General features: G+C 38.0%; 1 protein-coding gene across 1 annotated transcript in view; it reads right to left on the minus strand.

Annotated features, from left to right (window-relative positions):
• The window catches only part of TMEM170B (transmembrane protein 170B), a 36,845-nt gene extending 12,520 nt beyond the window's left edge, over positions 1 to 24,325 (minus strand). Inside the window, exon 1 of the mRNA XM_017526663.2 lies at positions 24,121 to 24,325. Within this exon, the coding sequence (XP_017382152.1) occupies positions 24,121 to 24,217 (97 nt within the window). The 5' untranslated portion in view covers positions 24,218 to 24,325. The remainder of the gene's footprint in view (positions 1 to 24,120) is intronic.
• Positions 24,326 to 24,929: the final 604 nt, after the last annotated feature.

Raw genomic sequence — 24,929 nt, forward strand, 5'->3', positions numbered from 1 at the left:
CTTTATAATCAAACAGTAACCATAACCAGTGAAGTGTTTTCTTGAGGTTCTACCCCATGAGATAAAGTCTTGCTCTTGTCACCCAGGTTGAAGTGCAATGGCATGATCTCAGCTCACTGCAACCTCCACCTCCCAGGTTCAAGTGATTCTCCTGCCTCAGCCTCCCGAGTAGCTGGGATTACAGGTGCCCGCCACCACAACAGGCTAATTTTTGTATTTTTAGCATATACGTAGTTTTGCCATGTTGGCCAGGCTGGTCTGGAACTCCTGACCTCATGATCTGCCTGCCTTGGCCTCCCAAAGTGCTGGGATTAAAGGCATGAGCCACCATGCCTGGCCTCCTTTAGTTCTATGAACTGTTTTAGCAAATGATGAAACCTCAAGGAGGGGTCAATGGGAGCCCCTGACTTACAGCCAGTCAGAAATACAGTAAGCTCAGACTTTCTACTGGTGTCTAAATGGGACTCGTTTCTAGGACTGTGCCTTTAACTTGCGGGACTGGATGCTAACAACAGATAGACAACAGAACTGAATTAAACTGTAGGACACCCAGTTGGTATCCTAGAGAATTGCTTGGTGTGGGGAAAAAAACCCACACATCAGTTGTCATAGAAGTGATCTATGTGAGGGTGGATAAAACAGTGAGTACCTTTTTTGGGGGGTGGGTGGTGGTGCTGGAGTGCAGTGATCTGAACTCACTGCAGCCTCCACCTCCTGGGTTCAAGCAATTCTCCTGCCTCAGCCTCCCAAGTAGCTAGGATTACAGGTGCCTGGCACTATGCCCAGCTAATTTTTGCATTTTTAGTAGAGATGGGGTTTCCCCATGTTGGCCAGACTGGTCTTGAACTCCTGACCTCAGGTGATCTGCTTGCCTCGGCCTCCCAAAATGTTGGGATTACAGGTGTGAGCTATCATGACCAGACAACAGTGAATATGTTTCATCAGATATGTTTTTACCAAATTTTTTTAAAATGTAAAAGCATAGATATAAGTTTAAAGAATAATTAGATCAAGACCATAAATGACTAAGAATTTTAAAATAAAACAAAGAGTCCTTAAAACGGAGGGCAGGTATGATTATTAAAAAGCAACATGAGGAATATTTGTGGTGATGGATTTGTTCTTTGACTACAGTAGTAGATACACATGTAAGCAATAAAACTGTAAAGAACTAAAGACATATAGAGAAGAGTACAAGTGTTCAAGAAATACTTGCAAAATCCGAATGAGGTTGGTGGATTGCATCAATGTCAATATCCTGGTTGTGATATTATACTGTGGATATCCGAGATGTTGCCACTGGGTAAACTTGATAAAGGGTACATGCACTCTCTATGTATTGCTTCTTACAACTGTGATTCTTATAGTCTCAAAAGTTTAATTTTAAAAAATGAAAGAGGGAATAGAAAGATTTTTTTTAAAATCAGCCTAGCCTGCCCAATTCTTAATAATTGGCACACAGAATGGACTCAGGCAATTTGAAATTATTTTAAAGAAGAGACATCTGATATATTTTACAGTGCATATTAAACTACCATGCATGCTTCTCAATGGCATAAGAGATAGATGCTAGTGATTACAGAAAAATAGGCAAATCTTGCCTTTTAGAGGCTTTACTCTTCCAGCATTCAGGGAACAGTATTTCAGACTGTAACTCTCAAAAAATGGCTTTCATTTATAATAAATACATGAAAATTTAAAAACCTCAACTTCTTCAGAAGATATCTGCATATTAAAAGATATAGTTTTCCAAAGTGAACCTAAGAAAGTGAGAATATACGGGAGTGTAATATGGGGGTGTATGTTTCATCAAGGGAGCTCTTTTCTCAATTTACTCTGAGACAGGGAAAGGCTCTGCAACAACCAGACTCTTCAACAGAAGAAGTCAACAATCCACCTTTTATCACAAGCCCACTTTAAAAAGCTCCTATATACAATTAAAGGAAATAATTTCTTGACAATATTTAACACTATGAACAGGAGATTATCTGACAGTATATAAAAAAGTATTGTTTGACTACTGAGTATGTAGCTATGACCGCACCAATAAATCTACCTAAAATAAGGCAAAGTAAAATTTCAGTTTGTTTTGTAAAACCCCAACATATCAAAATAATCATAAAGTTCAAATAGAATCTCAAATGGTCCTCCAGTGACTAGTCCAGGATTATTCCTTCATCAGACTGAACATGAACAGAGTATCCTAATGTCAGATTTACTTTTATGTTTCTCTCTTTCAAAAAATTATACTCTTTATGATGGAAAAAATGAACTCTCTCGAGAATATTTACAGTTATGTTAGGTTTTGTGTTATTACTATTATTGTGAATTACCTGATAGATCAGTATAACCTCATGAGTGAACAGGACCTCTAGAGATTTGGATCAACTCTAGATAAGCAAAGCTGTCTAAGGTCCCAACACTATTGGCAAATACATGAAACCTACTGGATTAGTTCAGGTGAAAAGAATTGCAGGATCCTAAGGACTAGAGCAAAAGCAGATGCCCAAGTCCCTGGGAAGAACACCTAGTAAAAAGACAGGAGTGGACTACCACAGCCTTTTCTTAAACTGTCTATGCTAAAGTGAACACGCAGAGGCTCACAGTTTTCTTTCTCCACTCATACCCCACCTCATCTAAGCTTCTAGCAATTGGGCAACAATGAAGGCAGGAAGCATGAGAGAGACTTTGCTAGTGCGGAAAAATATACAAAACAAACATTTTAAAAATGTAATACACAAAACAACAGAAACTTGGAAGCATCTCATGCCTATAATCACCATAATTCTCTGGAAGGGAATATTCCTTCTTCCAGAACATATTTCAGAAATTCCTTTTGTAACTTTCCCCCTCAAGACTGACAATAATCCTCACTTTAAACTAATTTTGACTGGATTGTTGCAGTGTGTTACTTTTTGGTAGGGTAAAAGGCAGGAGAGTTATGATCTGTTCCAGCCCCCAAACAATACTAGAAATAGCTCTGCTTCCAATCTGTAACTCTCATCAGCTCTGGTTACCAAGTCACTAAAAAATTATCTTCTGTGCTTTTGTTTTTAAATAACAAAATTATTTATGAGAAATGAATTTCTCTAGATGTCTAAAAAATATTAACTGAGTAAAAACAAGTAAAAAAATGGTACATATTGTATAATCCTATTTGTTTAAAAAAAAGTACCTGTTCATATCTGTACAGAAAACATATAAACAAATGGAAAATGACTTAACAATGGCTATCTTTTAGAGATAAAAGATGAATGATCCTATTTTATACATTCTTTACTGTCTTAAACAACCAGTCTGAAATATCTCATGGAAATTTTTACTGCAAATATACTATTTTTAGAAATTCATTTTTCTTTTCTTTTCTTTTTTTTTTTTTTTTTTTTTATTTATTTTTTTTTTTTTTTAAAGAGATAGCAGTCTTGCTATGTTGCCCAGGCTGGACTCAAACTCCTGGGCTCAAATGATTCTCCTGCTTCGGTCTCCTGAGTAGCTAGTACTACAGGCATGTACAACTATGCCTGGCTCTCATTCTATTCTTTGTCAAAGGAGAAGATGCTTTCCTAGACCAATGGTTCTCAACTTGAGCTGCTCATGAAAGTTACTGTATACTGGGTATGCAGTAGAAACAGAAATCATTAGGATAAAGTTATATAAGAGCTATTTATTTAAAAATCCAACAAAACCTATCTCATTAGACAAATCATTTTTTCAATCCTCAAAAACTTAGAGAATCCAATCTCTCTACTAAAGTCATTAGCAAGTCAACACTGAAAACTTACTATATACTCAACATTCTAGAAATCAAGCTGAAAATACCATTTTCTATTTTATAGAAATGGTCCATATTATATATTTAAATAATCTGTGTCCAAATTAGTTTAGTTCAAGCTTTTTGTTAGACCAGCAAATCTAAGGTGTAGAACTTGCTCCCATTTTCTAACAGCAGTGACTTCTGAATGTGGGGACATGTCCCACATAGGGGACTTATTAGATTCTCAGAGAGATGATACACTTACAATTTGAAAAAGTGCAATGTAGATTGGGGCTGGCAAAATATAGCCCATGAGCCACATCTAGCCTGTCTCTGTAGAGTCTGTGAGAATGGTTTTGATTTTGAAATGATTTTTTAAAATAAAAAAATACAAAATATTAAAACATTAGCCAGGCATAGTGGTGCATTCCTGTGATCCCTCACTACTCAGGAGGCTGAGATGGGAGAATCATTTGAGCCTGGGAGGTCACGGCTGCAGCAGTGAGCCATGATCATACTACCCAGCCTGGGTGATAGAATGAAACTCTGTCTCAAAAAAGAAAAAAAAAAAAAGAAAGAAAAATATGCAAAGAACAATAATTCATGGCATATAAAAATCATAGGAATCACAAATTTCGGTGTTCATAGTTTTATTAGAACAGACACTCTCATTCATAATAGTCTATGACAACTTTCAAGCTACACTGCATTGCTGAGTAGTTGTGACAGAGACTACATGGCCCATGAAGCCAAAAATATTAACATTTACTACATTTTCTATTTAAGTAAAATAAAATACTATTGCTAAAAGTAGAATATTTACTGCATTTACAAAAAAAGTTTGCTGACTCCTGAGCTAAGCCTGGCTGTCCCAACCCCCATTGAAAATTACAGTCAAGGTACTTTCATATATTATCAAGAGTTGGCACTCTGAGTGTTCAATTAATGATATTTCAATAACATTATGTTCTAATTCCTCAGCTACTGCAGAGTACAATATGCAGCTGATGCTATGGGGTACACAGTCCTGCGCAAGGGGGTGGATTGTCAAGAAAGGTCCCAAGAAGAGTCATCACCACACATGAATTTTTAAAAAATTAACAAGATTTAAACAAATTAGAGAATCATGTTGGAGGTGCGATAAGAGTGGGGAGTGGGAGGTGGGACTTGGTTGTATGCTAGAGTCACCTGGAAGAGCCTAAAATAAATGATGATGCCTTGATACCACCCCCGGACATTCTGATTTAATTGTTTTAGGATATAGCTTGGGCACTGGAATTTTTTAAAGTTTCCCAAGTTTAAACGTTTCTTATGCTCCTGTACACCCAAGAATAAGAAACCACTACTCTAAAACACAATGTTCAAATCACGAAATTGTATATAATAGAGAATGTGAAATTACAAGAACTCTGAGTTTGACTAAAACCAAAAATATATGGAAAGATAAGGTTGTAAGTTACAGTGGTGTGCTAGAACCAGAGTAATTTTTGGTGAAGAGAGGGGAGGCTTATAGACCCTACAGCATGAAGAATTTTTGTGAAAATTGAAGATTATGGGGATCCAATAAAAACTTTAAATAAAGATGTTACAGAATCATATCTCCTATTACAAGATTACTCTGGTAGATATGAGAAAGTGGGACTGGACAGAGATAAGAGACTATAAGAATATTTCAAGAGTACAAAGAGATTAGCCAGGTGTGGTGGCATAAGCCCATACATAGTCCAAGCTTCTCAGGAGGCTGAGGCAGGAGGGTTGCTTGAGCCTTGCAGTTTGAGACTGCAGTGAGCCATGATTGCGCCACTGCACTTCAGCTGGGCAATGGAGTGAGGCCATGTCACTACTGAAATAAATAAATAATGATAATAAATGAACAAATAATAAAAATCTTAAAAAGATAAATTAAGGCCTGGATTTATGTACTTTCAATTTATGAGACTGAAAATAATCTGAGAAATATTTAGGAAAACTTGCTGATGGCCTGGATGATAGAGGTGAGGGAGATGTGGTGTCTGGCTTTCCAGATTTCTGGTGTGAACATCTGGATAAATGATAATGCCATTAGGCTTGGGAGTATAAAAAAGTACATTTAGTCCATCTACCATACTCTTCAAACATTTGTGAGAAGCAAGCAGTAAAGAAACTAAAAGTAGGAAAATATCAAGTATAAAAATGTAAAGATTACCTGCACAATTACATTATGGACCATGTTCTAAAAATCTCTAAATTTGATTATTTTATTGTTGTTTTTTTTAAGTTCTGGGGTACATGTGCAGGATGTGCATGTTTGTTACATAGGTAAACATGTGCCAAGGTGGTTTGTTACATCGAACAACCCATCACCTAGGTATTAAGCCCAGCATGCATTAATTTCAGGTTTGTTAATGTCTCCAATTTTTTCCTAAATGCATGATTTCGCTGAATTTAAAATCTATGATTACTAAAACAGTTCAGTAGTTCTATTTAAATTTCAATATAAAAAGTTGCAAAAAATGTCACTCCCACCCAATGAGAAACAGTTAAATTATAAAATTGTAACTTTTCCTTAGCCCATTAGTTAGGTGAGGATGCAAAGCAAGAAGTGGAGGACATGTGTTACCTGGTAAAGCACAGGAGCAGGCAGTGGGCAACATACAAGTGGGTAAGAAGAAATCAGCTAAAATGTTTACAGATTGTTAAAGACCAAGCATGGGTTAACATGTCAGCTTTAAGTAAGTGACACAAGCGACAGACACAAATGCACACTCGCTTACAAGTGCTTTTCCACAGGTCTCTACTGGGTGCTCCCTTGGAAGACTGGGTAATAGGCCAGAGACTGGAGAGAGCCACCACTGGTGGTGTAGGCCTGCGGGCGGTGACACTGGCTGCTGAGGAAACACGGAAATCTTGCTTCTTGCGACCCTTCTCTTATTCAAGGCAAAAGCCATTAGGGGAGGGCAGCAAATCCTGTCACCCTCAAGGGACAGGCAAAGCGCTAATAGAACTCCAGTTAAGGGAAGGGTAGAAGAATAGGATCTCTATTCCTGGGGGAGAAGCAGAAAACCGTCCAGTACCCAGGACCCTATTCCAAGCAGAAGTCTGTTACTGTTGACGAAAGGATGGGAGACTTCTGCCTAAGAACAATCACACATATAAGGAGAGTTTGACCACTACAGTTCAGAAAGGCAGGAATGCTGACAAAGCCCCACCTCCTGAGATCCCCATACACACAGTGTGCCTAACACGAAAACAGGACAGCTTCCATCAGGAACCTAGCAGCAAGTAACAAGCATCAGCATTCCACCACTTGGGGGAGGCAGATGCGTGGAGAGACCACTTCTGAGGCACAGTCATGCAGAAATGGCTAAAAAGTACAATTAGAGGATGCCACTGAGAATAACCCCGTAGCACCTAGCTCCCAACCTAAGCACAAGGCAACAACAGCAACGTCTAGAGAATGTGAAGCATGTGGTGTACTGAAGGTAACCACAACAACAAAATTCAAATTCACCTCAACTCCTGAGTAGATTAAATCAACTCTCACACTAATGGTCTAACAGAAGCAGCAGCCCATTTCCAGACATAAACACTATGTACTTCAGTCCCTATTGAGACTTTTTCAATTAAAAAATTTTAAGAAGCACACAAAAACAGGAAAACTCCTCTGCTGAAAGATAAAGCAATCTACGAACCAGAGTCAGAGATAACCTAGATTGTAGAATAACCAGACAGGAACTTTACAATAATTATCATTAATATGTTCAAGGCTCTAGTGGAAGAAATGGATAACACACATGAACAGATGGGGAATTTCAGTAGAGATGGAAATTCTAAGAGTCAAATGAAAATGCTAGAAGTTTAGAAAAAAAAATATTGAAATGAAGAATTCCTCTAATGAGCTCACCAATACACTTGACACAGTTGAACAAATAATCAGTGAACCGAACAATAAATCAAGAGAAATTATTCAAATTGAAAGAGTTAAGAGAAAAAAACAGAAAAAAGCAGCAGCAGAGGGGTCAGCAGAGAACAATTCAAGAGCTATGGAACCATTCCAAATGATGTAATATATATGTAATTGGAATCTAGAAGAGACAATGGAAAAGAAAAGATACTTAAAGAGAAAGTGCCTGAAAATTTCCAAAAATAATAAAAGCAATCAAACCACAAATCCAAGACTCTCACAGAATCCTAAGCAAGATAAATACCTCCCACACCCAAGAACCAAAAAACAACAAAACAAAAATAAACCACAAACACATACTTAGACACATCACAGTGAAATGAGTGAAAACCAAAAATGAAGGGAAAATACTGAGGGTAGTCAGAGGTTAAAAGATGTATTACAAATACTGGAACAAATATAAAAAGAAAAGGAAACTTCTCATCAGAAACTTCCAAATCAGAAGACAAAAGAGTGACATCTTTAAAATACTGAAAGGTGGGAAAAAACTATAAAGCCAGAAATCTATATCCAACAGAAGTGTCTTTCAAAACTAAAGGTGAAATTATGACTTATTTGTAAGAAAGAAAAAAGCTCGGAGAATCAACTGCCAGCAGATCTATGCTACAAAATATATTGAAGGAAGCGCTTTAGACAGGATTATGGTACCAGATGCAAACTTTACACCAAGAAATAATTAACAAAGAAGACTAAAGTGAAGGTAAACATAAAATACTTTTTTTCTTATTTCTAAAAATTGTTATTTATTTATTCACTTTTATGAGATGGACTCTTGCTTTTGTTGCCATGGCATGATCTTGGCTCACTGCACCCTCCACCTTCTGGATTCAAGTGATTCTCCTACCTCAGCCTCCCAAGTAGCTGGGATTACAGGCAGGTGGCCACCACACCAGGCTAATTTTTTGTATTTTTAGTAGAGACAGGGTTTCTTCCATGTTGGTCAGGCTGGTCTCAAACTCCTGACCTCAGATGATCCACCCACCTTGACCTCCCAAAGGGCTAGGATTACAGGTGTGAGATACTGCACCCAGCCTTTTTTCTTATTTTTAATTACTCTAACATTTCAACCAGATTTAAAAATAAATTGTATTTATCAACTGGCAACCACATTTAATATATAAGTTAAAGCTATTGTAGATATTTAGTAGCTTTTTACTTTTGCCTCTTAAAAGAGAGCAGAAACACTAGCTTTTCAACTAATTGTGACACCTTCAAGAGCGGCGTTAACATGGTGCCTGTCCTAAAATTCATGGCAATACTGTTTATTACCCACTTAAACTAAATTACCCTTTTGCTTGCTAATTATATGATTTCAAACTGTAAACAACAATACCAATAATTAAACAGTAAAAGAAAATTCTTAGAAAAACAGGTTTTTAATTAAAACCAATCAAACTATCATTTGCTTTAAAGAAATCAGGTTAAGGCCATTTAAAATAGTTCGAAAATTGCTCTATATTTAAGCCACTGTACTATCTTCCTAAAAGATGCCATTCAATTTGTTCTTCCCCATAACTGATTAACCTAGTAATTAATCAATTTTAATTCCATTGATTTTTACTCAGACAAAACATGTAAGGATTAAACGTCAAAATCTGAATCTAGTATGAAATTACAACAGTAATTATACAATGGTTTTAATTATTATCATGTGCACTTGAGCATCTTAAATTATATGTATCATACAAAAAAAATTTTTATTCATATTGTTTTGAATCATTGGCCTAAAAAAACCTCAATGAAGAAGAGTAAAATGTTTTACAATCTCATGATATAATATTTCCATTGCATATTTATACTAAATACTGAAAAAGAAACTTTTTACATCAGTGAGCATAACTTGTAATGAAACTCTCAATATAACACATTCCTAAAACTAAATATAAACAGCTGACCAAATGAATGACAGATAAGGAAATAAAACACAACCAGGAAAACTGCAAATAATGCAAATTAAGATCACAGTAATTACACCTTAAATATTATTCTGACTAACTGTAAGGAAGTAATTATGCTGTACTGGGATTAAAAGAAAGAGATAATTTCATAACTGGAACGAATCTTTAATTATTGAATAGAGTTTCCTAAACCAAGTTTCAAGAAGGCCTAAGTCTAAGAGGTCAGAGGTGTTCAGAGAGCAAAGATTTTCTTGGTTCTAAATCTTACTCTACAAATGAGTATATAAAAGGTCTGAAGAAGTCCCACTTAAAAAAGAAAGTTGCTTAACTTGAAAGATTAAAGAAACAAATTTATGTGCAAATGCATACGGCTTTTTCTTAACTCCTAGTAAAATCTCTAAACTTTTTCTTAACTCATAAAATTTCTAGATCAGCTCTCCCTTAATCAATATGACAACTATTTACATTAGATAGTATTAGTGAAGAGACAGGCCTGGAAAACATGTGACTTGTCTAAAGTTCAAAAAAACTAGCTAGTAGAAGTTGAGGCTAAAAAGCTTGTCTCATACATTCAAGGATCCTATTACTTCTTTAAAATCTTTATTTTTAGAAAAAAAATTTAGCGGAACCCCAATTATCCAAAGGAAGGGGGATGGAAATTCCAATAGCTGCTCACTTAACATATTTACATAAACATTTTTAATGTTCAGTTCTCCAATATATTTAGATTTAATGTAACTAAAATGTTCAGAATTTTTAAGATACAGCAGACCCTTGAACAATGCAGGTTTGAAATGCATGAATCCACATACATGTGGATTTTTTTTTCAATTAAACATGGGGCAAAAATATTCTCAGGATATAAAACCCACCTACAAGGAGGGTCAGTTTTTCATATATATAGGTTCTGCAGGGCACTGCAGTATTTTGGTATATGCAGTGGTCCTAGAATCAATCCCCCAGATATATTTTGAGACCAAAATAGATGACACTTTATCAACTAAGACTGACCCCAAGATTAAGCAAGCAAACTTACCTACAGGTCAAGGGTTCACGGCCCAGGTGGCATGGCAAATTTCTAAAGTCCTATGGCTCTAAACTCCCTGACAATAGGAGCTATTAGACCCCCCCTAGCTGATTTACAACCCAGACCACAACTCTGATTAGACACAGGATCAGCCTTATAAAAATTATTTTCTGATAAGCAATTGTAGACCTTAAGCCAGTCTCTACCAGGTCACAGAGATTACGCACAAACTGCCTTTGAATCCTACAGTTCACCTTTTGACAGAAATTCTACCTCATTTTAATGCTAAGACTTCGCCCCAAAGTAAACACAGAATGTATGTTACACGTTTACCCACTAAGCATGCACTCAGCTCCTCTCATAAATATGTATAGCTTTCCCCCCAAGCCTGCTAAATATGTATGACTCTATTGTATAACACAGACTCTGAGAGGCAATAAAACCCAACCTCCCCTTCCCTTCTTCGAAGAGACAGCACCTTCTGCACATGCACATGGCAGATAAACTGTACATGCAATTTCCTGGTTTGCAAATTGATATTGCTGATACAGCTATCCTTTCTACTATTTAGCCATCCCAGTGGTCTTTTGGATGACGACACTGAGGGATGACCATTACATTTTAATAAGGATAATTTTCTATGGCTAAAAACTCATACAAATGAAGAAAACATTCTCAAAAGATAAACTTAATATAATTTGTTCGAAGACAGTCACTTTTTAAAAAACTGGTTTATCATATGCTCTTGGAAATGAGTCATTTATACAGAAATTTTAATAAGTCTAAATCTCCCATATTAACTATTATACACCATAAGATAGCTATAATTTGATCACACAAAAAAACTAATTTTTATAAAATCAGGTGTTCCCAACCCCTAAGCTGTCAATAACAAAATCTCCTGAAGAGCTGGATTACAATGCAGCATCCTAGGCCCTGTTCTCAGGTCCTAATTCCATAGATACTGACTGGAGCCATGGATCTGTATGAACTGTTCCAGGTGATTCTGATACGTAGGCCTGGAAACCATGACAGATTCAAGTAATTCATGGTAGGGGGTGACAGAAGGAAAAAACTGTATAATGAAAATCCAGTTTCACATTCCTGATAAAACCTTCTTCGCTTTACAAGGCACCCAAGAGCAGCAATGTAATCTTGTCCTGGCAGTACCATCCCAAAGGCAGTTCACCTCTCCTGCCTCTCTACCCTCCCATGAACAGGTTCCTCCTCCATTCTCTACCTCTTCTTTTGTTGTCTTCAAAATCCCATTGCCTGGTTCTTCCTGAACTCAGCAAACCACAAAAAAACTACTTAATCAGTTAGCTTTTTTCTAGATCACTGAGCTCCTTTTGGGTAATGACTATATTTTCACTTTTGTCCATCAGTGTTTACCACAGAGACTGGCACATAACTCATAATCAAGAAATATCAAGATTAATCCTTGAAAATGCTAGACTGTGCTATTTAACATGATTTTACACATCAGGACAGCTTTTTGCTTCTTCTAATCACCTTGTGTTTATAGAAACTTCATCCCTTCATCTGCTATGACGCCCCTAGTCTTCCCTTAGCCTCATTCCTTTCTCCCCATACCCACCTTTAAGACTGTCTTAGCCAGTGTAGAGGAAGCCCCCAGGGGTCCATACCACACCCTTGAGCAATCTGCTCATACAGTGTTCCAGGGCTGGTCTCTGTATGACCAACAGTATATGGCAGACATAATGGTATATCACTTCCAAGATTAGGCTCTCAAAGACTGTGGCTTCTGTTTTGGTTTCTCTTTCTGTATGTGTCTATGAGTATGTGATCTGTCACTCTGAAAAAATCATGTTGTGAGTAGCCCTATGGAGAGGCCTCCCACCACCTTCAAAGAGCCATATGAATGCTCCTGAAATCTGACCCCCACAGCCCAGGCAAGTCTGCAGAGGACGCAGTAGTCCTGGCTGACAGATTGAGCTTGACCCTGAGCCAGAACCAGCATTCCTGACCATCAGAGACTGTATGAGAAAATAAATGTATCTTGTGTTAAGCTGCTAAATTTGGAGGTAACGTCATTCAGCAATAGATAATACAAAGATGTATAAGTTAACACTCAAGAACATAAACTTCTTGAAAATAGTCATTGTGTGTTATTTATCTTTGTATCTCTGACAGTACCAAGTCCACTGTAAAGTTACTCAAATGTTTGCTCAACTGGACTGACAGTGGTAATTTTTCATGTCATGGATTGGACACTCTTATAAGCAAGGGCAAAATATTCTTTGCCTATTTCCTCACTGAATTAATAATGGTGTCTACCTTATTGGATTATTGTGAGGCTCAAATGAAATAATAAACATAACATTCTTAGAACAATGCCAAAACACATTAAAAGTGTTAAAGAAATGTTAGCTACTAAAAGTAAAATTTCTAAAAAGGAAATACATCACTCTCCTTCCTTAGTACTGAAACCCTGGGTATGCATTTTTTATGTAAGAATTATACAATCTGCCAGGGTAACGTGTTGGTTTAAAAAAAAGAAAAAAAGAATTAGCCGGGTGCGGTGGCTCACACCTCTAATCCCAGTACTTTGGAGGCCAAGGCAGGTGGATCACCTGAGATCAGGAGTTTGAGACCAGCCTGACCAACATGGTAAAACCTCGCCTCTACTAAAAATACAAAGGATGGCGGGTGCCTGTAATCCCAGCTACTAAGGAGGGTGAGGCAGAAGAATATCTTGAACCTGGAAGGTGGAGGTTGCAGTGAGCCAAGATCCCATCACCACACTCCAGCCTGGGCATGACAGAGCAAGACTCAGTCTCAAAAAAAAAAAAAAAAAGGAATTATACAACCCATGACAGGATTATGAAAAAGCATTAGAGGCTGGGCACAGTGGCTCACGCCTGTAATCCTAGCACTTTGGGAGGCTAAAGTGGGCAGACTGCTTGAGCCCAGGAGTGGGATGGCATATCAAATGAAGGGGAGTAATGAAGTATGTTAATAAGCTAACGTTAATTGGTCCAGTAACCTACATTTCTCAAAACTATTTTCATTTTTTTCAAGTTCTACTACAAGTAGATATATGCTTTTAGATTATATTCCAGGATTATCATGACACAAGCAGCTAGATTCCAGTAAATAATTGTGTTCTTCCTATTTGCACAGCTTGGTGAAAAAAATGTTTTTCTTTCAAGGCTTTAATCTGCTTAAAGTCACAAGATGGAATATGACAATCTAATGAGGTCTCTTTTAAATGTGTTGCTACTGCCAGTTTTTATTCAATGATTATTTTATTAATACAGTCATTAAAAATATATAATTAACCTATCACACCTGATATAATCACATATATTAAAATAAATTGTATGCTCATTTTAATTATAAAAAATGAAATGCATGCAAAATGCTTTATATAGTGCCTGATACATAGTGAGGTTTCAATAAATATAGCCATCAGTAGACTTATTCATCTGATACTACAATAAGTTCGACATGCTTCACTCTCTGGGCTCTCCTCTTACCTCTGACTACTCTTTTTTTTTTTTAAAGAGATGTTGTCTCCTTGTGTCACACAGGCTGGTCTGCAGTGGCACGATCTTGGCTCACTGCAACCTCCATCTCCCAGGTTCAAGCAATTCTTCTGCCTCAGCCTCCCAAGTAGCTGGGATTACAGGCACGCGCCACCACACCTGGCTAATTTCTTTTGTATTTTAGTAAAGACCAGGTTTCACAGTGTTGCCCAGGCTGGTCTCAAACTCCTGAACTCAGACAATCCACCCTCCTCGGCTTTCCAAAGTGCTAGAATTACAGGCGTGAGACACCGTGCCCGGCCACCTCTGACCACTCTTAATTCCAATTTCCTTCCTCAGTTTCAATTCCTTGTTCCCATCCCTACCTCCTCCCTCTTCTGTTTAGGTTTCTTTTCTACAGAAAATATATCCCTAGAAACTGTGACTCCTCTTCATGAACTATCTTACTTCCTTAGACCTTCCTTTCAATCACTAAACAAAGATAAATACATTTTATTATCATAGTTAATATTAAAGAATCAAAACTATAACTTAAGCAGTCCCAAGACTTATCCAGAAAATGCTTCAGGACTAAGAAATGTCATCTGGACCTTGGACTTAGTATTTCTAGAGGATATGAATTTATAATTCAAAAGTAAAGCGACAGGAATTAAGAAAATAAAAAGTTTAATTAATGACAAGTGGTAAAAAAAAAAAAAAAAAAAAAAAAAAAAAAAAAAAAAAAAAAAAAAAAAAAATAATAAAAAAAAAAAAAGGTTAAAAAAAAAAAAAAAAACCTAATGAGAATTTTGATTTCTTAAAAATTATAATATCTTCATTCTCAATAAGATAAACAGGTAAGCCTCCAAAGAAGTTAAATCCTATGAAGGACATATCATACTGGCACTTGTGGACTCTGTACCATCAAGGGTAAGGACTTTTCACACTTTTTTTTTTTTAAGTAAAATGGAGGTCTGGCATAAAGACTGAAAAGTTGCATATATCTTTAGGGCTATATTTAGAAAACATAAATAACTCTAAATAAGACATTAGAAGTAATTTTATCTACCTGAACTCACCTCCCATAATGGAGCACTTAAGAAGAGGAACTTAACCTAATGGTAAGCTAGAACACAGAATAACCCCAAGAGAGGCATGCCTGCTTGGGAGCACTATTGAAGCAAGGTGCTGACTATACCAGTATGAATGTCAACAATTTCAAATATATATACTAAATATTTACTTTCTTTTCTTTTTTTCTTTTGACTGACACTAAATATTAAAACTAAAATAACTTAGCAACTGTAATGCCTAAAAGAGAACTATAATGCAGTATATATGTATATGTGTGTATACATATCCTAAAAATAAGAAAATATATCCATATATACATGCACATATATCTATGATTATCTCCCTGCTGATCTGCAGTTTCACCTTCCGCAATTTCAGTTACCCACTATCGACTGTTGTCTGAAAATAGATGAATATAGTATGATACAATATTTTGAGAACAAGAGACCATATTCATATAACTTTTATGATGGTCTATTTTTATAATTGTTCTATTTTATTATTGTTGTTGTTCATCTCTGACTGTGCCTAACTTCTAAGTTAAACTTTATCACAGGTATGCATGTGTAGGAAAGAACACAGTACAGGCATGTGTTACTTAATGATGGGGATACATTCTGAGAAACGTGTCATTAGGCCATTTCATTATGTGGAAACATTACAGTGTGTACTTACCCGCACCTAGATGGTATAGCCTAACATATATTATATTTAGGCTATATGGCATAGCCTACTGCTCCTAGGCAACAAACCTGTATAACCATGTGACTTGACTCAATACTGTAGGCAACTGTAACACAATGGGAAGTATTTTTGTCTCTAAATATTAAAAAGGTACAGTAAAAATATGGCAGAAAAGATGAAAAACTAGGACATCTGTACGAAATTATCATGAACAGAGCTTGCAGGCCTGGGAGTTGCTCCAGGTGAAACTGAGTGAATCTGAAAGCCTAGGAGATTACTGTATACTACCATAGGCTTTATAAACGCTATATACAGGCGACACAAAATTTATTTTTAAAATACTTTTTGTTCTTCAATAATTAACCTTAGCTTACTATAACTTTTCTACTTTATAAACTTTTAAGTTTTCTAACTTTTTAACGCTTTTCTAATAACACTTAGCTTAAAACAAAATTTATTTTAAAACAGCTGTATGAAAAATATATTCTTATTTTATAAGCTTTTTTTTCTATTTCTAAAATTAAAAAAATAATTGTTAAAAACTAAGACCCAAACATACATATTAGCCTAGGCCTATACAGGGAAAGGGTCATCAGTATCCCTGTCTTCTACCTCCACACCTTGTCACATGGAAAGTCTTCAGGGGCAATGACAGGCAGGGAGCTGTCACCTCCTAAAGTAACAATGTCTTCTTCTGGAATTCCTCCTGAAGGATCTTCCTGCGGCTGTTTTACAGTTTTTCTTTTTTTTTTCCATAAGTAGGGGTACATTCTAAAATAATAATCAAGTCTTGTATAGTAAATATATAAACCAGTAACATAGTCATTTGTTATCAAGTATTATATACTGTACATAACTATACATGCTCTTCTTTTATAGAACAGGCAGTACAGTGGGTCTGCTGACATCAGTATCACTATAAACATGTGAGTAACGTGTTGCACTATGACATTGGGATAGCCACGATCTCAGTAGGTGATAGGAAATTTTTAGCTCCATTGTAGTCTTATGGGAGCATCATCATATGAGATCCTTCTTTAATTGGAAAGTTACGTAGCACATGACTATATAAACGGAGTTCAGAAATATCCATGGTTTCAGGCATCCACTGGGGGTTTGGAACCTAATTTCCTTAACTAAAGGGTATTACTACTACCACTTACTACTACTACTGCTATACACACACACACACACACACACACACACACACACACACACACAGAGAGAGAGAGAGAGAGAGAGAAAAGCCTTTGAACCTTCATTCTGGGTTGAATTTTCAGCCTCCCAATGCTTATAACCAATAGAAAGAGGGGAATACCTGCCCCCACATTTGCTGCTGACACTGAGACAGACCAGCCTGAAGCACCCCTCATCTTTTTCCCAGGGACCAGTTATCCCCTTCCTAACACCAGCCAACTTTTGCATTTACACTGGGGTTTACAGACCCTGCCCTTTTCTAAATAAAAATTCTTCCCTAAACTCTTAGCAACCAAATTTGGGTCAGAACACTAAGATGGAAGTCAAAATAGTTAAAGAAAATAAAAGTAAAGCAAAATGATACATTTAATTGCAGGTTTTTTAACAGTCAAGTTACCTAAAAAATTGAAAGAATATAAACAATATTGACTGTCATTTTAGACTGGGGGTTGGGAATTTAGAACATATTCGAAGAAAGAAAATCTATTTGAGAAAGTAAGGAAGCCATTTATCTCTCAACTTCAGAAGCATATAGCTGATACAGTTAAACAATGTAGGAATCCTGTGAAAAACACACTTTAAGAAGTGATATATACAGAATGAAACATTGGCAGTGGTTATTAAGTGACAGGTATGGGGTTTCTAGGGATTAATCTGCTCTATGTGGGATCCCCATACAAATGTCTTCCAAGGTGGGGGAAATAAATAGCAGCAATAAATAAACTTGGTGGGAGTTCTAAAACTGGATAGATGATAAATATGGATCACTAGCTTTTACAAAGGCGATGGCAACTTAAAATTTTAGAAACCCCAATATATTACATTTTCCAGTATATTTTATCTCCTGGACATATTAGTTCCATACATACATCTTCAGGCTCGCTGATGCAAATACTTACCAGGGTAATCTTAAGTGTAGGCTGAATATCCCCTATCTGAAGCTTGAGACCAGAAGGATTTCAGACTTCAGATTTTGGAATATTTTCATGCCATTTACTGGTTCAGCATCCCTAATCTGAAAATCTGAAATCTGAAATGTTCTAGTATTTCCTTTGAGTGTCATGTTGGTGCTTAAAAACTTTAGGATTTTGGAGTATTTTGAATTTCAAAATTTCAGATTAGGAATGTTCGGCCTGTACCGTAGATTTACTCTCTGTCAACTCGCCTGAGTTAACAAGCTATGTAGGATAAAAAGGAAAGGCAGGGAACTAAGGGCCAGGATACTCTGGTTTAGTCCTGTCTCTGTCATTAAAGAACTGATCTCAGCCATGTCACTTCACTGATGGAGTGATATTTCAATATTTCTAAAATGAAGTAGTTCTGGCTCTAAAATGTTAAGATGTTTGTAGTTCTCATCACTTTTTAAGAATTTATTTTTATCAAAGTAATACATAAACAAGACTATTTTCTAGAGGTCAGTCTCTAAGATAAAAAGGTCAGTGTATGTTCCCACTTCACCTATGGGGATAATACACAAAGTGAAGAATCACATCACATCTTTGTCTTTGCACACGGGAAAAAAACACTAGTGAGAGCCTATTTCCCTTTCATTTGGTATTTAATTAATCAGAATGCCTACCAAGCAAATTTGTGCAAATCCTTCACACAGTTATTTCTTAAATCTAAGTAGGTCTGGTTCTACACTATGCTCCTTTCTATTAGTTTCATTTCTAATTTTATCCTGATGACAAAAATGCCTTCTGACTTAACAGTATGTGTTATCATATTATGAAAAAATATAATGACTTTTTCACTTATTCGCTATCAGATCTAAGCAAGTTATTCTTTGCTTCAATATCTGAATCTGTAAAATAAGAACAATAATCTCTCTCAGGATTGTTGAAAAGATTAAACAAAATACATGAAAGCACTGTACCCGGCACAGAAAACGACACTCAATAAAGCATTTGGATTTTTCCAAAGGTATGTATAACAATTATGTTTACGAGTTGCTTAAACACTTCATTCCTCTTTAACAGCATATTCACTCCAAGAGACGTAGCTGAGAAACAATGCAATATAGAATGTTTAAATCATGCAACTATTAAAATTTTAAAAATTCACCTCAATAAACATGTATTTGTCATTTATTATGTGCCAGGTACCATAATATCCTGGGTACAAGAATTCAAAGGTGAGACAATGGACTGACCCTCAAAAAGCTGAGTCTAGAAGAGACAAATACAAATTATGTCACTAAAAAACATAATAAAAGTATATACAAACAGCAGAAGTAACAAGATAAAGCAAAAAATTAATTTTGCTTGAAGAAAGTAAGGAGGAAGTAGTTGAAGTAGCATGGTAAAGAAGAGAGGAGTCTAGTGGCACACTTGAGTCTAAAGCCCAGCTCAGTCATTATTGGCCATAAGATTTGGGACATTTTAATTTACCTCTCTGAGTTTCCCTTTAAATGTACTTTGAGCAGTTACTCTGAAGATTAGAAATAATATATGTAAAGTATCGAACACATACCAGCCATTCAACAAATGAGAGATGTTTTACAAGTTGTGTTTACTTGCCTCCTTTTAGTAGACTAGGTTATAAATAGCACTGTAGGTAGCATCTGTTGACTAATGATTAAGATACATACAGATCACTAAGGTCACTGGCATGGAGAGGGCCACAATTAATCCCATTCAGAATATTGTTACTTATAGACTGTCACTGTTGAGAAGAGATGTGGTTCCTAACGTGGTACACTCAACCATTAGTGAAACATTATGTCTAATCTGTTTCTTTCTGCATTTTTACCCTGACACCTAGAATTTTACATATTCAGACAGTAGTTATTTCCTAGTAGAGGTTCCCATGTTCCTCAGTCCCACTTCAGTCCTAGTTTAGCATATCCTTTATGAAATGGCAAGGTCCAATGAGCAACTGGCAAGTATGAAGATCATATTGAAAGACAATTGGAGCTAATCCTGGATAACTACTATTATCATCTTAATGGTTGATTTGTGGAACTGGAGGCAATTATAATAATTGGAATCTCACTTATTTAAAAATATTGTAGAAGCTGGCCAGGAATTAAGTTACATTTACATTTACTTTATGACTCCCAAAGCTAACTTTCTTTAAAAACACTACGATGAGCTAAGCCAGTCATTAACATCTACAGGCATACCTTGCTTTACTGTACTTCACTTTATTTTGATTTTTACAAACGGTAAGTCTGAGGCAATTCTGTGTCAAGCAAGTCTATCAGTACCATTTTTCCAACAGTATGTGCTCACTTTGTGTCAAGTTCTGGTAATTCTCCCAATATTTCAAATTTTATTATTGTATCTGTTATGGTGATCTGTGATAAGTGATCTTTGATGTTACCATTATAACTGTTTGGGGTTGCAACAAAACCGCATCCATAAAAGGTAGGGAACTTAATCTGTAAATCTTGTGTGTGTTCTCACTGCTCCACCAACCAGCCATTCCCCAGTCTCTCTTCCTCTCCTTGGGCTTCCTTATTCCCTGAGATACAACAATATGGAAATCAGGCCAATTAATAACCATACATTGGCCTCTAAGTTCAAGTGAAAGGAAGAGTCAGATATTTCACTTTAAGTGCTAGAGATGATAAAGCTTAGTGAGGAAGGCATGTCCAAAGATGAGCTGGACTAAATGCTAGGCCTCTTGCACCAAACGCCAAGTTGTGAATGCAAAGAAAAGTTCTTAAAGGAAATTAAAAGTGTTACACTAGTGAACACACAAATGATAAGAAAGCAAAACAGACCAATTTCTGATATGGAGAAAGTTTGAGTGGTCTAAATAGAAGATGAAACCAGCTACAACATTCCCTTATGCCAAAGCCTAATCCAGAGAAAGTCCCCAAAACTCTTCAATTCCATGAAGGCTGAGACAGGAGGAAGCTACAAAAGAAAACTTGATACTAGCAGACGTTGGTTCATGAGGTTTAACAAAAAGACACCTCCATAACATAAAAATGCAAGGGGAAGCAGCGAATGCTGATGTAGAAGCACAAATTATCCAGAAGATCTAGCCAACTGATGAAGATGGCTACCTCAAACAGATATTCCATGTAGATGAAACAGCCTTGTATCAGAAGAAGAAAAAGCCATTTAGGACTTGCACAGCTAGAGAGAAGTCAATGCCTCACTTCAAAGCTTCAAAGGACAGGCTGACTCTTCTTAGGAGCTAATGCAGCTGGTGACTTTATGTTAAAGCCAATGCTCATTTACCATTCTGGTGCCCTGGAGAATTATGCTAAATCTATTCTACATGTGCTCTATAAATGAAACAAAAAACCCTGGATGACAGTACATTAGTTTATAGCATGGACTATTGAATATGTGAAGCCCACTGTTAAGAACTGCTCAGAAAAAGAAAAAAGACTCCTTTCATTTTAATGAATATTATTCTTCATTGACAATGTACCTGGTCAACCAAGAGCTTTGATGGAGATGTCCAAGTAAATCAATGTTGTTTTCATGCCTGCTAACACAACATCCATTCTACAGACCATGGATCAAAGAGTAATTTTGCCTTTCTAGTCTTATTATTTAAGAAATACACTGTGTAAGAGGGCTAAAACTGCCAGAGATAGTGATTCTTTTGATGGATCTGGGCAAAGGAAACTGAAAAACCTTCTGGAGAGGAGTCACCATTCTAGATGCCATTAAGAACATTCGTGACTCATGAGGTAAAAATATCAACTTTCATAGGAGTTGGAAAGCAGTTGATTCCACCCTTCATGGATGACTTTGAGGGGATCAACACTTCAGTGGAGGAAGTAACCACAGGTGTGGTGAAAATAGCAAGAGGACTAGAATTAGAAGTGAAGCATGAAGATGTGATTGAATTGCTGCAATCTCATGATAAAGTTTGAATGCATGATGAGTTGCGTCTTAGGGATGAGCAAAGAAAGTGGTTTTTTGAGATGGAATCTACCCTGGGTAAAGATTATGTGAACCATTGAAATGACAACAAAGGATTTAGAATACTGCATAAACTCGGTTGATAAAGCAGCAGCAGGGTTTGAAACGACTGACTCCAATTTTGAAAGTTCTACTGTGGGTAAAATGCTATCAAATAGCATCACATGATACAGAGAACTCTTTCATGAAAGGAAGAGTCTACTGCTCTTCCTTAGTGGCAAACTTAATTGTTGTTTCAAGAAACTGCATCCCAATCTCCAGCAATCACCACCTTGATCAGTCAGCAGCCATCAAAACAGAGACAAGACCCTCTGTCAGAAGAAAGATAATGACCTTGCTGAAGGCTGAGATAATCTTTAGCATTTTTCAGCAATAAAATATTTTTAAATTAAGGTCTGTATTTTTGTCTGAAATCTCAGTACTTTTGGTCTGAAAAAGTACAGACGTTAATTTAAAAATACTTTATTGTTGAAATAAAATAAAGTTTCTTATTCTTAAATTTAAGAAGCTTGTACTTTTTTTTTCAGTATTTCATGTAAATTCTATTGCACATTTAAAGACATGTAAAATCTAACTTTGATATGCACTAGGATACCAAAAAAATTCATGTGACTCACTTTATTGCAGTATTTGCTTTATTGAGGTGGTCTGAAACCAAACCTGCAGTATTCTAAGGCACAAATATATGTTAAGTCTCTACTTTTCATTTCACTTCAACAAAAATTGGTATAGTTCAAATACCAAACAGTGGATAAATGCAAGTAAAATCGTAAGATAAAGCAGCCTACCTCTAAATTCAATTGAATCATGAGATGGTCTTTATGTCCATCTAGTTTTCCAGAACCTCTAACAATATGTTCCTTACCGGCAATCATCATGTAAAAGTCAGTCTGTTTCAAGTTAAATAACCACAACCTTAAAAGTGAGGAGATGAAGCAATCCAGAATCTTCTTTAAATGTATAGTTTCCATTCAAGGAAACCAGTGTCCTTAAAGTTGTCTTTTGTGGTATATAATTCCATAAAATTTTCTTCTATGAATGTCTGTATTCTACACCATGCCAGACTTTATATATATGTCATATATATATACATATATATACACACACAAGTTATATTTGTAAAATACTCGTAACACTCTTAACCAGTTTGACAAAATACATTTTGAAATACTAATGTTCTATTGAAATTAACTGCCTTACATATTTTCAAGAATTAAATCCTGAGTGTATTTTTAAAATATTTTCCTCTGAAAAGCAGGCACTGAGGAGTCACCAAATCGCAACTGAATCTCTTTCCCGTAAATTCTACTTTAGAGAATAATTTGTAAATTCAGAACTCAAAGTATAATGTAAGCATTTCCAATAACAAAACCAGAAGTTTCTTCACAAAGCAAATCTATATATTGAATTAAAATATTATATGTATTATCGGTCTCTTTCACAAATAGAAATTGATGTTATAAGGGCAGTTCCTGACAGCCTTAATAAACGAAGGGAAATACACAAAATTATCAAAATGTCTCAGAAGCAGCAGCTGGAGGCCTGAGGGAAAGAGACAGACAGACAAAAGGAAATGGGAGGGGAAGAAGATACGTGAAGCCAACATGCTTAGACTGCACTAGACCTTATTAGCTCAGCCCCTGACTCACTATAATCTACTCAGTTATCTGTATCACCCAAAAAATTAACGGTTGAAAAGCAAATCGACCATTGTGGGCAGTGATTTTAGGTCCTACATTTAGCTTGAGATTTGCCAGAAAGGAAAAGAGCTAAATTAGAAAAAGATGTAAATAGCAAGAAGCGCTGTGTGGAAGGGGGAGGGGAGAAGGGTAATGGAATAAAAGCGAACTGCGCTCAAGTCTCAGCACTAAAGCTACTCTGCGCGTACTACAGAGGCCGTGCCGTCGCCGGGAGCTCTCCCCGTGCAGGGCAGGAGCTGGGGTCGCAGATGCTCCCCCGGCGACTCAGGGAAGGGGGTGGCGGGCGCCGGCGTCCCCGGGACACGCGCAGAGTGGCCCCGATTAACACCTTCCTAGTCGGGACCTGGAGCTCCGAGCGGGGCGCGCACGGGGGTGGGGCGGCTAGGAGCGCGTCTCCTCCCCGGGAGGGAGAAGACAGGAGAGGGGCGGACCGCATCCCCGTCCCCAGCCCAGGCGCGTCCATTACCCGTGAGGTTCCTCAGCACCGTCCCGTGGGCCCAGAGGCTCAGGACCTGCTGCACCGACAGGTTGATCATGGAGTGGTCGCCCCCCTCCGCCTTCATCTTCCCCGAGGGGCGCCCGCCTCCCTCTCCTCGGGGGCCAGGCGGCGGCGGCGGCTGCGAGGCTCGGGGGGCGGCGGCGGGTGCGCGGCTTCTCCAGGCCGCCGCCGCCGGTGGAGGCTGCGGAGCGCCGGGCCGGGCGCTGCTGCTGCTGCAGCCGGAGGGCCTCCGTTGGGGGGCCGCTCAGCGTGTCTCCCAGGCAGCCCCCTCCCCGCCGGGGAGACATTGAGGACGGCAAACGGACGAGGGTGGGGAGGGGGCCGGGCGCCGTCCCCGCGCGGCCCCCGAGCGAGGACTCGGGGCGGAGGCCGCCGCCGCTCCCTCTCAGGGGCAGCGCCGCGCTGCGGGGGCCGGACACGCGAGGAGGCCGAGGTCACGCCGGGAGGCCGGTGCTGACGGGCAGCCGGCAGATGCAGCCCCCGACGGGGCCCAGCTCATCGCCGCTGGAAGACGAAGAGGTGCGGGACCGGCCGGAGGCTGCGGCGGCACCTGCCGCCCGCCTGCCCGCCCTCGGGTCGCCGACACTCGAGGAACCGCCCCCTCCACCCGCAGCCGCCGGCGGGCCGCTCGTGCGCGCGCGCGCGCGCCTCTCAACCCGGCCCCTCCTCCCCTGCCGTCCCCGGAGCCGCTGCGCATGCCCACTCCCCCGCTCCCTGCGACCCGCCGCCCTCCGGCAGCCGGTCGGCCCCAAAGCCCTCCTCTCACTCTCCCCTCG

This window comes from Cebus imitator, unplaced genomic scaffold, assembly GCF_001604975.1.
Source record: "Cebus imitator isolate Cc_AM_T3 unplaced genomic scaffold, Cebus_imitator-1.0 Scaffold43, whole genome shotgun sequence".
In the NCBI taxonomy this organism is placed as follows: domain Eukaryota; kingdom Metazoa; phylum Chordata; class Mammalia; order Primates; family Cebidae; genus Cebus; species Cebus imitator.